A 13,129-nucleotide genomic window follows, 5' to 3' on the forward strand; every position below is an offset into this window, starting at 1 on the left:
TATTCTGCTTCTAAATCATTTCTCTCTTTCCTGCCTTCCCTTCCTACCCCCCCCAAAAAAAAAACTCTGCAGGATTATGAAAGACTTTCTGCTGTTGGCTGAAGTACAGGGCGAGATTCTCCCCCCCACCATTCAGAAGCTGATGAAAGGATACAACAAATACCTGCGCCCTTTCTTTGACAGTAAGAAGACATGCGTCCATCAGTATCACAACTACACAATGAGCTAAATTACTCTAATGGATGTATGCATGCGAGTGAGACAATTCACACTCACACCAGAGATACTATTATTATTACACCACAATTTTAGATTAGCAAGTAAAAAATGCACATTTGATTAAAATGCACATGCTCAGCTTTTATGGTTTCTCAACATTTTGGTTTCATCATATAGAAATTTCAGCACTTTTTATACATATAAATGGGTTTTCAGGGCACCATAACGAGTTCTGGAAAAAGGTCTTGTGGAACAGAGGAGACCAAGATTCACTTGGATCGGAGTATGGGGCACAAAGGGAACTGCTCAATATTGAAAGCATCCCCCTTATCTCTGAAACAGCCACAGATACTGGCTCACTTTTCTTCATTGATATAACTGCTGATAGCTGCAGCCAACTGAATTCTGAAGTGTACAGAAGCCTCTTATTTGGTCAAATTCAAGCAAATGCCTCCAAACACATTGGCTGGCACTTCATCCTACCGCAAGACCATGATCCAAATATATTGCTAAAGGAACAAAGGAGTTTTTCAAAGCCAAACCCTGGAAAATTCATGACTGGCAAAGTCATAGTGGTGTTTATGTTTCTAAGTACTCATATGGGAATTTAAAATATAGCACCTGCTTTTTGGATGTGGTTTGTAAATATCTGTATAGGTGTTCATTTAGAATAGTTCTGTTTTTTAGAGTGATCGCATGTCATTTTTGTTACAAGAAGATAGTGGTAGGATAGTATTTATCGATCGGCAGTGGAAAACATATTGCAGCAGTATTATGGAGAATAAAAGCTTAACTTGGTGCAGCATTTGTGTTTAAATACATTGCAGGGTCCATAGCCTTGTATTGACTCTTGGTTATAAATGGCAAAAACAATGCAGCTCAGAGCGATGAGTCTGCTCCTGTTTCAGGAAGGCAGGGCAAGCGTGGCTTAAGATTTCTCCTGGTTTGGCCATATGAATTTTCCTATGCTACAGGTTGCATGCTAATAAAGCTGCCTGTTTAAGTGATATGTGCACAGAACGGTTAACGGTCCCCTTAATGGCTGTTAATTACTGCAGATTCACTGCCCCTCACTGAACGTGTAGATGGAATGAACCGGAAGAATCACATCTGGATATAGTGTATATAACACGGGCAGGGACCCACCCTCAGACTCCTTTAAGGAACTAAGCAGAGTGTGTGCAGATTCATTTCTGTTTACTCTGTTACTGTGCCCTGTTGTTTGGGCGTAGACATTTTATTGTCCAGTGATCAAATAAGCTGTAGATCTCTGGGAAATGAAGGCACAGGCGACACGCTGCCAGGTGAATGTGAACCCGTATTTTAAATGGGCGTTGAGTTGTCCTGTCCTGTGAACGCCAGAAGATACACTGGAATAGATGTCCCGTGCAATCCAGTATGATAATAAATGTGCACATTAACTGAAGGTAGTTTTTAATCTTCCTGTAATTACACATTAATCTGATACTGTGCCCAGTTTGTGCCCACAGTCAGCAAGCACTGAATCTGTCCCCATGGTGAAGTAATCAGTAGATTGCTGAACGGTGCCGTGAGGTTCAATTAAGGCATAGGTGATAAACTGCCCACTGATGTGCATTATTCAGCTAATTAATTCCATGATTGCCAAATCAGAAAGAAACAAACTCTCAAATAAGCAGCTCGAGGGAAACTGTCAGTGATGAAGGGCAGATTTAAGCTTCTGTTGGGGGTGATTTTCTTAGTCTGGTCAAGTGTCTATGAGGAGCAACTGATCTTCAGCGAGTGACAGAGAGAGAGAAAGAGAGAGAGAGTGAGAGTGTGTTTGTGTGTGTGTTTGTGTGTGTGTGTGCATGCACACGTGTGTCATTGATATGTTGAGGGGCCCATGTTTTACTCCGTTTCTCCAACAGACGGACCGGTCACGGTCGGCATGAGTCTGGACATCGCCAGCATCGACACAATATCAGAAATCAACATGGTAGGACACAGTGGCCGGCCCAGTCTTGCAGTGCTGTGAGATGCATGCTAGCACTGATAGCATTAGCGTGCTAACATCAGCTTCATGTGCTTTTTTCCAATGTAAAACATTTTTACTTAACTGGGTCAACCTGTAGTGCCATCTGGATTTTCGAATGTGATGAGGGGGTAGCATATTTAAACCAAAATGTCTATGCAAACTGTGACCTAAATATAGAAAGCCAGCGTCAGCTTCACATAGCGGGAGGTCCAACCTCTGCCCTTTGTATCAGATTAGCTGTGCAATGAAATTAGAACCAAACACCAATATTGGTGATAGTGTTAGTACTATAATCATGGTTTCACACTAAACATGACATTGGCTCAAGGTTAATATTTAGAGATTACAACCAAACTTAACAGTTGGTTTCATGTCATTAGGTGGGATATACTGCTTTCTGTGCATTTCTGTAGGTCTGTGGTTCATTGCTTTGTGTGTTTTTACAGGAATACACATTGTTGTGTGGTGTGTGGGCCTGCGCTGTGTCAGATGCACTGACTGGTGTGCCCATCCAGTATTAAATGCTGCAAACCGTTTGTTGTGCCTTCATGAAGGACTACACTGCCACTATCTTCCTGAGGCAGCGGTGGACGGACGAGCGTCTGTGTTTCGACGGCAACAAGAGCCTGAGCCTGGATGGCCGGCTGGTGGAGCTGCTCTGGGTGCCGGATACTTTCATTGTGGACTCGAAGAAGTCCTTCCTCCACGACATCACCGTGGAGAACAGATTGATCCGGATCTTTCCAAACGGGACTGTTCTGTATGCCCTGAGGTACGTGCCCGTGCCAGAGTGTGCATGCGTGTCCCTGCCATGTGCTCATTTGTGCGTGCATATAATGTGTGTCCATCTGTGCATGCGAGTGTCTGTGTGTGTGTGTGTGTCTGTGTCCATTGGTGTATGTACATATTATGTGTCTTGGTCTGTGCACATATTTGTGCCTGTGCATTTATGTACTATGTGTGTGTGTGTGTGTGTATTTGGGTGGGGGGAGGGGGTGAGTGGGGTACAGGGGGGGTTTAGGCCAGTCACAGAGATGGGAGAAGAAGGGGTGGGTGGAAGGAGGGGTATCAGATGGAGAGAGCGGAACTGGAGGGGATGATGGAGAAAGGAGAGCAGCGCTCAGAGAGGGCAGCTGGCGGGAATCTCCCTGGAGACGGAAATGAGATCTACTCACAGGGAAAAACTAGGACGCTCCGGTGAGGTACAGTAAACCATATGTAACCAGTGACTCCCTCTTCACTGTCTCTACTGTAGGATCACAACCACAGTGGCCTGCAACATGGACCTGACCAAGTACCCTATGGACAAGCAGACCTGCACACTGCAACTGGAGAGCTGTAAGACCTCTGTACATGTCTTTGATGAAATGAGATGAGACGTGAAGAACTGGAGTTTAAGTGTCACTGTGGACTGCCCTTTCTCTGGGTCAGTGGGGTGGGAGGTGATAAGTGATGTAACAGCACAGGAACACAATGTAACATGATGTGTGCTTTTCTATGATTGGTGAGAGGGCTAATAGGTCACCCATTCAGATATCAGTATCCTCATTGATTGACTCAAAATGAGGGTGAGTCATGCAAATATCCATGTGGTAATTTAGCCGAATTAGCTGATGACCCGATTGGCTTCTCTGTGGATGGCCCCAGTGGGGTCCATTGTGTGTGTGTGTGTGTGTGTGTGTGTGTGTGTGTGTGTGTGTGTGTGCGTGTATAGGACTGTATGTTTATTTGTGCATGGGTACATATATGTTTGTGCATACACATGTATTTGTGCATGCATGCACATGTATGTGCGCGTGTACAGTATGTATGCCTGTTGACATGTCTGACTATTCATTTTGTCATTGTGCATGAGACCCTTGCGTGTCATGCAGATTTATGGAGGCCAGGTGCACATCTACGTGAAATCTGCCCCCTCGTTTCCTGCCTTTGCCCCTTTAATTCCTTCATCCCGCCCTATCTGCCCCCTGATTCCCCCGCTGGTTGGTTTTCCCTCTGACCGCGCTGTAGCTCGTTATGTAAGGACAGCCCATGTAGAGCAGGAGGCGGGGCTCTGGGAGAGCGCGGGGCGCTCGGTATGTGCTGCTCCACGGAGCCAGCCCACAGTGAGATCCCTACTGAACCTGTATGCCCTTTCCAAACTCCCCTCACCCTCCTTCCCCTGCGCTGGGAAAGCGCTGTGAATGTGGTGATTTTAACCAGCCTAGGGTGCCAGATTCAGCACTCCTGCACCTCCGCCTCGCCGCAGAGCCGACTGGAACAGGCCACGCTCAGACGCTGTTCCTTTGATGAAGTGCCATGGAAAGTGTGCGGCTTTTTAAGCCAATGTTTGCAGAGCACGGGCGAATAAAAACGCCGGTGAAATATTTATTTGACACTTACAAGACTGAGGAAGCCAAGCCGTAAAAAATGGAATTGTTACACAGTACTTGTGTGTGTGTGTGCCTGTGTGTGCGAGTGCGTGTGCGTGTGTGTGTGTGTGGGATGGTGCTGCTGTAGGGGGTGTGGATGGAGAAATGCAGGTTCTGTGAGAGTGTCAGAAGTTTAGCTCGGGAGTTCCTGCAGGCTTTTAAATCTCTGCTGTTTAGTTGTCAGAACATTTTTGTTCCCCCAAGTTGCCCCACTCCAGAGCTCTTCACAGAGAGCCAGCGGAGGCAGAAAAGCCTGGGGTCTGTGCAAACTTTATAACTCATTTTCACGACCTCGCATGTTTTTTTCCCACTAACTCACCGTCAGCAGTTTACACAATGCATTTGCAATGTTGCAGTCCCATGCTCAGGGAAATTATTTATGTTCTCTCTGGTGTGGTGACCAGGAAGTGCAGGAAATAGGAAATTATAGAGAGTCACAATTTACTTTCTCTCGTCCCTTGTGCAATACAAGGAATCAATAATGCATGCCTCATGTGTGTTCTGTCCTAAGGGGGAAAGAGAGGGAGGAAGGGATGGAGAGAGGGACAGAGAGAGAGAGAGAGCAATCTGAGTGAAAAGGTTTCATGTGGTTGGCTGGCATCTGACAGCCTGTGAGATCTGTGAACCTTTGATTCTGCAGCACCCTCTTGGGGCTAAAAGCTGAAAATGCACCTCAATAATCTTTCTATTACAGAGCGCTGTGAAACGGATGAATATGCATGAAGCAACCTAATATCTGAAGTAAAACTTGTTGTGGGATGATTTGAGAATGCAAGGTCGAACCCCAATCCCAAAACACTGGACAGATACGTTTTGATAATTAATACCGGAATCATAATATACTTAATTTACCCTGCTCAAGAGGCCTGCAAGAATGGTTCCCAGTGCACTCGTGATCCAGGCCACGAATAAAAACTCACATTTTCTGTTGACTCAAACATCCCTTTAACTGTCCCCCCTGAGGAACCTGACATTAACTGTGCGCTGATTTATTTTATCATGCCTGCAGGGGGATATAATATAAATGATGTGATGTTCTACTGGACCAGAGGAAATGACTCGGTGAGCGGCCTGGACACGCTGCGCTTGGCCCAGTACACAGTGGAGGACCACTACACCTCTGTCTCTGAGGCCATCTATGAGACAGGTACAGGCTGCTGTCGCATCGCAGGTTACCCACAAGTACTGCGGAACCGTGACAGCCAATAGGATTCTACAAGCACTGGGGTGCTTTCCACTTTTACATTAATTGCCAACCTATTCCTTTAAGTTGCCGTTGATCGTCAATGTACTAATTACAATAGTTGATATTGCAGTAATACCTAATATTAACACCTAATCTTTTAATGTTTTTTTTAATTTTCTTTTATTTTTAAGTCAAGCTAATCATTTAAACAGCAGACAAATCAGCATGTGAATTCCTGCTGTGACACGAGTCATTATATATTAACCCCAAACTGATATTCCACTTTAATATAGCAGAGTGATTGTACGCCCCACAGGACACTACCCCAAGCTGATATTCCACTTTGAGCTGAAGAGGAGCATCCTGTATTTTATCTTGGAGACGTACGTTCCGTCCAGCCTGCTGGTGGTGCTGTCTTGGGTCTCCTTCTGGATCAGTCAATCTTCTGTCCCGGCCCGCATCTGCATAGGTACTGTACCCCATCTTACAGGTGCCCCATCCTGTGTGTATCCCATTACACCACAGGTATCAGAATCCGGGCCTGGAGGGCCGCAGTGTCTTCTGGTTTTAGATGTGCTTAAGCTTCTGTGGGTAGTGTTCATTTAACACTAGAAAGGCTGTGTTTTCTACTACCTTAAACCACCAAGGGGTGGCAGGCTGATCCAGCATTACAGCATTGATTTCAGAACCCACAGTGACCTCCTTTCATAAAGATTTTGAAACATGTTGCAAATCTATTTTCTTGAAAGAAAGGACATGCCTGTATCAATCTTGGTTTTGTTACAGTATATAGGTATGGGACAATACGCCAAGGCGTATTACAGGCAAATTGAGAAAAGTGCTGAAATGTGCAAAACAAGCGAAAATGGAGAAAGTATGTAGAGAAATACAGCAGGGACTGTACACAAATCAGTTGCGTTTCACGCAGTTGTCTTTAGCCTCATTCCGACTGCATTTGCCGACCTGGCACCGTGCTTTCATGCGTGGCTGCATTGGCAGCTGCTGCTTCTGTCTTTGACTTCATGTCATTTTCACGCAGCTCGCATGCCAGGTCCATGATGAGGTCATTCATCACTAATTGCAGTGCTTCCTCTGGTCCCATTCGCTTGCATGATTTTGCCATCCTGTCGTCTATTTAGAGTTAATCTGAAGTCACCATTTCAGTGAAAAATGTATGTCGGAGGAGTTATATCTCCACGGAGTTATAAACCCACAATTTCTAAGGATACAATGTCCGCAATTATTGATCCCCACGCTGAAGTCGATAGCACTTGGCCCAGTGATTCATATCAAAGTGTTGGTCATTCAGTTGCTGAATAGCATGCCGGAGGAGAGAGAAACCCATTCACACCTGGGTATCAGCACCTGTTACCTATTGTCTGTCAGGGGGTTTTGTGAAGAAAATGGCACAAAAAGCCTGTATTTCTTTAATCAGTTGATTTTTTTGGAATTCTAACAACACAGTTATTTTAAGCCCAGCTATTCGGGAAAAGTCGTGGAAGGAGGAGGGTATTGCATTTGTGGTGTTGGAGTAATTCGGATTGTTCAAATGCCTGATGGCATTGGCTCTCGCCTTTACAGTGTTAAGTTGTTGATTGGCTAACAAATCCACACACCTTGTTCTCAAGGCTGCTGATTGAAAGGAAATCACAAACACCTGCAGGCACTGCAGCCCCCCAGGACTTGAGTGACACCTCTATCCCTATCATGCAGGCAGCTTATTCCTCCATACCCTATTCTTCAGGCTCTGCTTCCTATAGCAGGAGGTGCCCAGTTGTGCTCTAGCCCACCCCAAAATGTTAAATATGAAACAGATTTTTTTGTTTTGTAGGCGTGACGACCGTGCTGACTATGACTACCCTGATGATGGGTGCCCGAACCTCGCTGCCCAACGCCAACTGCTTTATCAAGGCTATCGATGTCTACCTGGGAATCTGCTTCAGCTTCATCTTTGGGGCTCTGATCGAGTACGCAGTAGCTCACTTCTGTACTCTGCATCAACCCAACGGCACCAACGCACTCATGGTAAGACCGCTACAGAGCTGTGATAGGCATAGCGACGGAACTACATGTGAAGTGGAGGAGCTGTGGAGTCTACTTTATTTATTCATTTATTTTGCGTGGTTACGTAATTATGTAAATGTCGTTGTGCGTATATTTTTGGCTGGACCGCAACAGCGGGGCCAGCCCTACAAACGCGAATGTCTGTGACTGAGTGAGTGACTGAGTGAGTGAGTGATGAAGTTACACCATTGGTCGGCCGAATCACATGTGTTAGGTCCAGCCATATACTAGGTTTTAACCTGATCTTGTTTTTAACTGGACCGCAACAGCGGGGCCAGCCCTACAAATGCAAATGTCTGTGACTGAGTGACTGAGTGAGTGATGAAGTTACACCATTGGTCGGCCGGAGAGGTACAGCCATATACTCGGTTTTGACCTGGTCTTGTTGTTCAATCCACGAGCAGTACGGACAGCAGGTGCAGGAATGCGAAGACGAGATGAACGGCGTCGTGACCACCATCGCCAGCAACTCCACCCGTTTGAAGAAGCGTAAGGAAGCCCCGACCACCCCGGCGACGCCCACGACCCCGGCGACCCCGACGGGCACGGGCCCCGGGGCGGGCAGCAGCGAGGCGAACGCGGACATAGAGGCACCGAGCCTGTGTGAGCAGTCCCTCAGCACCGTGAGGAAGTGCCTGCGTTTCATCAACTGCTGCCACGTGGAGAACCCGCACTACATAGACAACTACTCACGCATGTCCTTCCCACTCTCCTTCATCGCCGTCAACCTGCTGTACTGGACATATTACTTATACTTTTAACACCTGAGTGCGTGTGTGTTTGTGTGTGCGTGTTCATATGTGTGTGTGTGCGTGTGCGTGTATGCATGTGCGTGTGTGTGTCTGCACATGCGCATGTGTGTTTGTGTGTGTGTGTGTGTGTGTGTGTGCGTCTGCTCATTCTGTTGTTTTCCACTTAGAGCGCATTTGTTTGAATGAAAAGTTTGGCGATCAGACTTTGCCGAAGAACCCCAAGAAGTTACAGAACTGAGTGGTGACTGTTTACGCTACGAGAGTGCCATCCAACACCACATTTCTAAACAAAAAAGGCAGCGTTATAGAAGTGTGTGTGTGTGTGTGTGTTTGAGGGAAGGGGGACGGTCATATAATCTTTTATATGCAGTTCTATTATTTATTTATTTATTTATTTATTCCCCGTATTTCCTTTGTACCAAACAAAGGACTGAGAACGCAAAACTCAGACCTGACATCTTCTGACAGCCGCATGTCCAACAGTAAGTCTTCCAGGTAAAAACCATGAAAGGTATAAAGTGCAGAACCACACAACTATACAACAACTGCTGTACGTCTGTATTTCCACCATTTCCACTGAGTCCCCTTGGAGGTGCGTCAGCTTGAGGCATTTTCACTGCAAACTGAGCATGGCTGACAGCCCTGGACGTGATATTAGATTTAGCGCCAGTCCTGGGGAGTGAGAGGAAAGGAGTCTTTATCCTCCGGGAGAGTGTCTTTGGCAGCTTACTGCTAATCATGCTTTACTTTTACTGTATGTTACGTCCGTTTGGCTGTAGATGTCCTTATCTGGAGTGACTTACAGTGCAAACACAAGCTCAAAGATCAGGGATCGGTGCGCTAATTTAGTCCCAGGAGGCATGGCGCAATCTCGCAACTAGCCTGTTAAACATGAAACAGTTTCACAAGAATAATGAGCCCTAATGTGCAATAAACTACATTCATCGAACAACATGAGTAAGCACAGATTCTGCAAAAAAAAATAAAGAATAAATAAAATAATAAATGCTGGTTTTATGCAAGTATTATAGACTTCACACTAGAAAACACTTTACCTTCCCGACTGTTTGGATCCCGTATCATTCCATGGATATGGGGATTCTGAAACAGGCATAATGAAAGCATCGTCAGCCAATGCACATATTTTAGCTACAACCTCACTTGTTCAGTATCAACCATCTCTAAACATAAAACCAGTATTCATGTATTTCTTGGTGATATCAGCTTCTTTTGTCTTGGTTGATACTGCAGCTCTAAGACTACTACATGGTCCATGCAGACTATTAACTGGGTCAGTGAATATTTTGACAAATGATCTCTATATAACCACATTACACATCTATTTCCATCACTAGAGATTATTACAAAATTTTATATCATCGGCATTTAACAAGCTGTGTTGTGAAAACAACAGATTCTCATAATCTTAAAATGAATAAACAGCTTAATCAACAGTACAACTGTCTGTGCAACTATAGTCTGTAGAATTTTTTTTTGGTACCTTTTACCCTTGAATAAATTACAAGGACAGTTTCTCACAGAAGCCTGTGTTTTGAATGTAGACTGATTTTGAGGCCTCTATGAGTATCAATACCATGAACATTTTGATGTAATTGGTATGTAATCTTGCCATACAGAGGAAAATGGATCTTCATCTTCTTAACTGAACCACCGCTCACCACTGTTTATGTTTTGTTCAGTACATCCTGTTTCAGGAATGAGAAGCGTACAACTGAAGGACCAAAGATATTATTTGACATTTTATGTCTTACTCCATTCTCTCTCTCATCTTAATTCATCCAATTTTTTTTAAATTGTGTAATTTTGAAGTTAAACTGAGCTTTGTTACATTTTAATAACAGCAAGGAATGTTTAGATCAGTGAAATTAGCTAGACGTTATAATATTTTTAAAAAAAACAAATCCTGTTAAACAAGAATACATGTAACTTAATAGATGCATTGTCAGAGGGCAGTTCTCACACCATGGTTCTGGATTTCTGCAAGTGTAACTTTCCTTTGAGGGAACTGATGTTTTTAGCTTAAATGCTAATGCAAATAAGCAGAATCCATTTCCCCATGTTTATTACTTTTGAAATGAGCCTTCCGTACAACTGGGATATTCTCAAAGTTCCTTGTTTATTTGCTGCATGCCTTTCTATCGTTTTTCTGTCCTTCTGGGCCTTCAGTTTTCCTTTCCTGTATTTATACAAAAACGATGGGAAGGATGGCTCTTCTTCATAACTGTCACGAAATTCGCCAAGTGTATTCAAATCAAGCGTAGCTTCTCTCTTGTGCAACTTCATGATTGAGGTTAAACTGATATACACTGATCACTGGCAATACTTTTATTATGATTAGCATTTATAAATATATTCAACATATTACAAGAAATCTACCTGTTCAAAACGACTGTCTTGTTGACATGAACTGAAGTCTGCTACCATACTGTTATCTTACTGCACAGAAATTTTGCTTACCTGATCAATTAATTGATTGAATTAACTAAGTGTAAACATGTTTTATGATTAACTATTGTTAAAACTGAGAAGATCTAAACATTTAACTAGTTGCGTTTGTATGATGCACGATTAATATACATGTACAAGGACTCTTCATATATTTTTGACTGCACTGGGTAAGTTTTGAGTTTTGAATCTGCATGTTATTTTAAGGGTTGAAATTTATGTAAGTTGGGACGCAATCTATCTATCGATCTCCCGTCGTAGATGGGTAAAGTAGATAAAGAAACTTTGATCTGCAAAGTACAGGCTGTACTGTACAGACTAAAATATGACTGCAGGTACTCTAGGTCTCAGACTTGAGAGGCAGTAAACTCGTACACCATGTAGGTCTCCATGTTATAAAATTGTCAGACTCTTGGACATACATGCCATTTTTTCCAGTTATCAGTACGAAGGAAAAACAAGCATTTACCTGCTGGTTTATTTTTACATCATGTTTTATGCTTGATATTGTTTTGAAGATGCTGAAAAAAATCAGCACCCAGGTGTCAGAGTACTTATGCAGGATTTAATGCAAATGTAACTGCCTCCTCTTTAAGCCATTAGACCACTGGGAGGCAGCCTCTCTCTGTGCATCCTGACAAGAAAACAAAGGCAAACCCAGCTTGCTAAATATCAGTTAATGTTTTTTTTGTGTTTTTTTTTTTAGGTTATGGAAAACATTGTTCTCTCTTGATATTGGGTTGTGAACACATCTTTAAATCATATTGACAGTGTATCTGGAAAGTTATGGGTTGAACAAGAAACAAAACAAAAATATTCCTGCAGTCATGTTATTCCCCACAATATTACAGTATGTTGCAAAAAAAACCCACTAAGAACGAGCTGGACGACAAAGCCTCCATCGACTCGTTTCAACAAAATTAATATTATTATTATTAATTACATTTATATAGCACTTTTCCAAATGCTCAAAGTGCTTTACAGTGAAGGGGAACTCACCTCACCCACCACCAATGTGTAGCACCCACCTGGGTGATGCACGGCAGCCAATTTGCGCCAGAACGCTCACCACACATTAGCGAAGGTGGAGAGGGAGAGAACATTTACTTAGCCAATTAAGTCTGGGGATGATTTTTAGTGGCAAGTTTGCGAGAGCCAGATCTGGGATTTGGCCAGGACACCGGGGAACCCCCTACTCTTAGCGATAAGTGTCATGGGATCTTTAGTGACCACAGAGAGTCAGGACCTCGGTTTAACGTCTCATCCGAAAGACGGCATCTCCTACAGCACAGTGTCCCCGTCACTGCACTGGGGCATTGGGGTTTATTTGTACTAGAGGGAAGATTGCCCCCTGCTGGCCCACCCAACACCACTTCCAGCAGCAACTCAGTACTCCCATGGTGGAAGAAGTACTATTAGCCCATAACTGGGGATTGTAGCATTGCGAGCCATTTGGCAGGAGCAGAGTGCATGGAGGTATGGCTGCTGGCAAATGTATTTGCATCTCTGCAGAGTTATAATGGTCAGTCACCTGAGATCACGTCTGGTGATTCAAAATACAGATGGACAGCATCTCTGAGTGCTGGTCCAGGACTGGCTTGCCTGACCCTAAGCTGTCCCAAAACCTTTTTGCATGAAAATGCGCTGTTTGTTTTATCAACACCTTTTATTTACTTGGTGCCAAACATGAAGCCAAAGCCAGCTATTTTAAAAACTTTAGTCATGGCAACCCATGGATTTTTTAGAAAAAAAAAAAAAAAAGGCTCTGGAGTTCGCCTTGATGCCTCATCCAATTACACACAGCCTACTGCGCTCCCCCCTCCCGTAATATCACTGCCCTAAGGCATCACTGATAGCCCCCTTGCTCTGCAATAACTGGAGGCAATACAGTATTGAGAGCAGTTGTGGTGACTGCGCCTTACGACGAAGCACAATCCTGAAAGGAAGCGGGAAACAGAACCTGCTCTGATTTCAGGAGAACTCCTTTTCCATCTTACAGGGTAGAGCCACAGGTTCTCTTACAAATTGATCAGCT

General features: G+C 44.0%; 1 protein-coding gene across 1 annotated transcript in view; it reads left to right on the top strand.

The window, feature by feature from the left end:
- LOC135244963 (gamma-aminobutyric acid receptor subunit pi) overlaps positions 1 to 12,472 on the top strand; it is a 32,830-nt gene extending 20,358 nt beyond the window's left edge. The window contains exons 3-10 of the mRNA XM_064317682.1: positions 73 to 182; positions 2,109 to 2,176; positions 2,770 to 2,987; positions 3,471 to 3,553; positions 5,636 to 5,773; positions 6,129 to 6,281; positions 7,644 to 7,837; positions 8,281 to 12,472. Coding sequence (XP_064173752.1) covers positions 73 to 182; positions 2,109 to 2,176; positions 2,770 to 2,987; positions 3,471 to 3,553; positions 5,636 to 5,773; positions 6,129 to 6,281; positions 7,644 to 7,837; positions 8,281 to 8,637 — 1,321 coding nt within the window. The 3' untranslated portion in view covers positions 8,638 to 12,472. The remainder of the gene's footprint in view (positions 1 to 72; positions 183 to 2,108; positions 2,177 to 2,769; positions 2,988 to 3,470; positions 3,554 to 5,635; positions 5,774 to 6,128; positions 6,282 to 7,643; positions 7,838 to 8,280) is intronic.
- The last annotated feature ends 657 nt before the right edge of the window (positions 12,473 to 13,129 follow it).

Source organism: Anguilla rostrata, chromosome 18 (genome assembly GCF_018555375.3).
Source record: "Anguilla rostrata isolate EN2019 chromosome 18, ASM1855537v3, whole genome shotgun sequence".
Classification (NCBI taxonomy): Eukaryota; Metazoa; Chordata; class Actinopteri; order Anguilliformes; family Anguillidae; genus Anguilla; species Anguilla rostrata.